The sequence below is a fragment of the Rhincodon typus genome, chromosome 47, assembly GCF_021869965.1.
Source record: "Rhincodon typus isolate 14 chromosome 47, sRhiTyp1.1, whole genome shotgun sequence".
NCBI classification, from domain to species: domain Eukaryota; kingdom Metazoa; phylum Chordata; class Chondrichthyes; order Orectolobiformes; family Rhincodontidae; genus Rhincodon; species Rhincodon typus.
In genome coordinates this window covers 4,961,650-4,962,886 of record NC_063378.1, presented here as the reverse complement: position 1 = coordinate 4,962,886, position 1,237 = coordinate 4,961,650, and the positions used below count along the sequence as shown (strand labels likewise).

The window sequence follows — 1,237 nt, the reverse complement described above, 5'->3', positions numbered from 1 at the left end:
TCTCCCTGTTTCCCCTGGGGTGTGGGATCACTTTTCCCTCCTATCCCTCTCTCTCCCTGTTTCCCCTGGGTTCTGGCATCACTTTTCCCTCCTATCCCCCTCTCTCCCTGTTTCCCCTGGGGTGTGGGATCACTCTTCCCTCCTATCCCCCTCTCTTCCTGTTTCGTCTAGGGTCTGGGACTGCTGTTTCCCTCCTATCCCCCTCTCTCCCTGTTTCCCCTGGGGTCTGGGACTGCTGTTTCCCTCCTATCCCCCTCTCTCCCTGTTTCCCCTGGGGTGTGGGATCACTTTTCCCTCCTATCCCTCTCTCTCCCTGTTTCCCCTGGGTTCTGGCATCACTTTTCCCTCCTATCCCCCTCTCTCCCTGTTTCCCCTGGGATCTGGGACACTCGGCCTGTACCCCCTATCCCCTGACCCCGGTGCATTGTGTGTTGACAGGGACAGAGGCTGCATCGGGTATCCCCAGGATCACAGAGAAGACGGACGCACTGAGCCTGATAGGGAATGACGCAGCTGCTTTATTGCTCCGAGACATCCGGCTGGGAGCCTCGGCCTGGCTCAACTCCCTCATGGACAGTAGCAAGAGCAGCAATAAGCCTGGTGAGGAGACCTTTCATCATTTTCCTCCCCACCTCCCTGCCAACTTCTCCAATCCCTAACAGCCCCCACTCCCAACCCAAACATCCTGCTCTCAACCCAGTCCCTGAACTCTCTTGCTGCCTGAATGACACACCCGGCGTCTCGCAGAGAGAGGGGTCTGAGAGCGCATGGACCCCAGGTAGAGGCTGGGATCTTGCTGGTCTTTCCTACACCGCGGTGGAACGGGGAGCTGGGTGGGGGGGTAGTGGTTTCATCCAGGGTTCGCTGCCCTGAGTTGTAATATAGTGACTGGAACAGTCTCCACCGTGTGGAATAAACCAGTCCCTCAGAGGCATTGGTTGCGCACTGTGGGTGGTGGGGGGGGATGGAATTCGGGGCAGTACGAGGGGTGTGTACAGGCAAGGCTGAGGTACAGCATCCACACCATCGATCCACAAGAGGATCGTTGACAGGGGAGGTCTGCGATTGGAACATCGTTGAGAGAGGGAGTCTATGATTGGACAATCGTTGAGAGGGGAAGTCTGTGATTGGAGGATCATCTGACAGTCATGGAGGGAGAGTGAGTGGTGAGTGGGAGAGAGCACGGGAGCGTAAGAATGACAGACAAAGAATGGTGTGTGGTGGGGTGAGAGAGAGA

At 57.1% G+C, this 1,237-nt stretch overlaps 1 protein-coding gene across 1 annotated transcript in view; it reads left to right on the top strand.

Annotated features, from left to right (window-relative positions):
- Positions 1-668, top strand: part of LOC125487970 (hormone-sensitive lipase-like) — a 42,693-nt gene extending 42,025 nt beyond the window's left edge. The window contains exon 9 of the mRNA XM_048620696.1: positions 439-668. Coding sequence (XP_048476653.1) covers positions 439-659 — 221 coding nt within the window. The 3' untranslated portion in view covers positions 660-668. The remainder of the gene's footprint in view (positions 1-438) is intronic.
- The last annotated feature ends 569 nt before the right edge of the window (positions 669-1,237 follow it).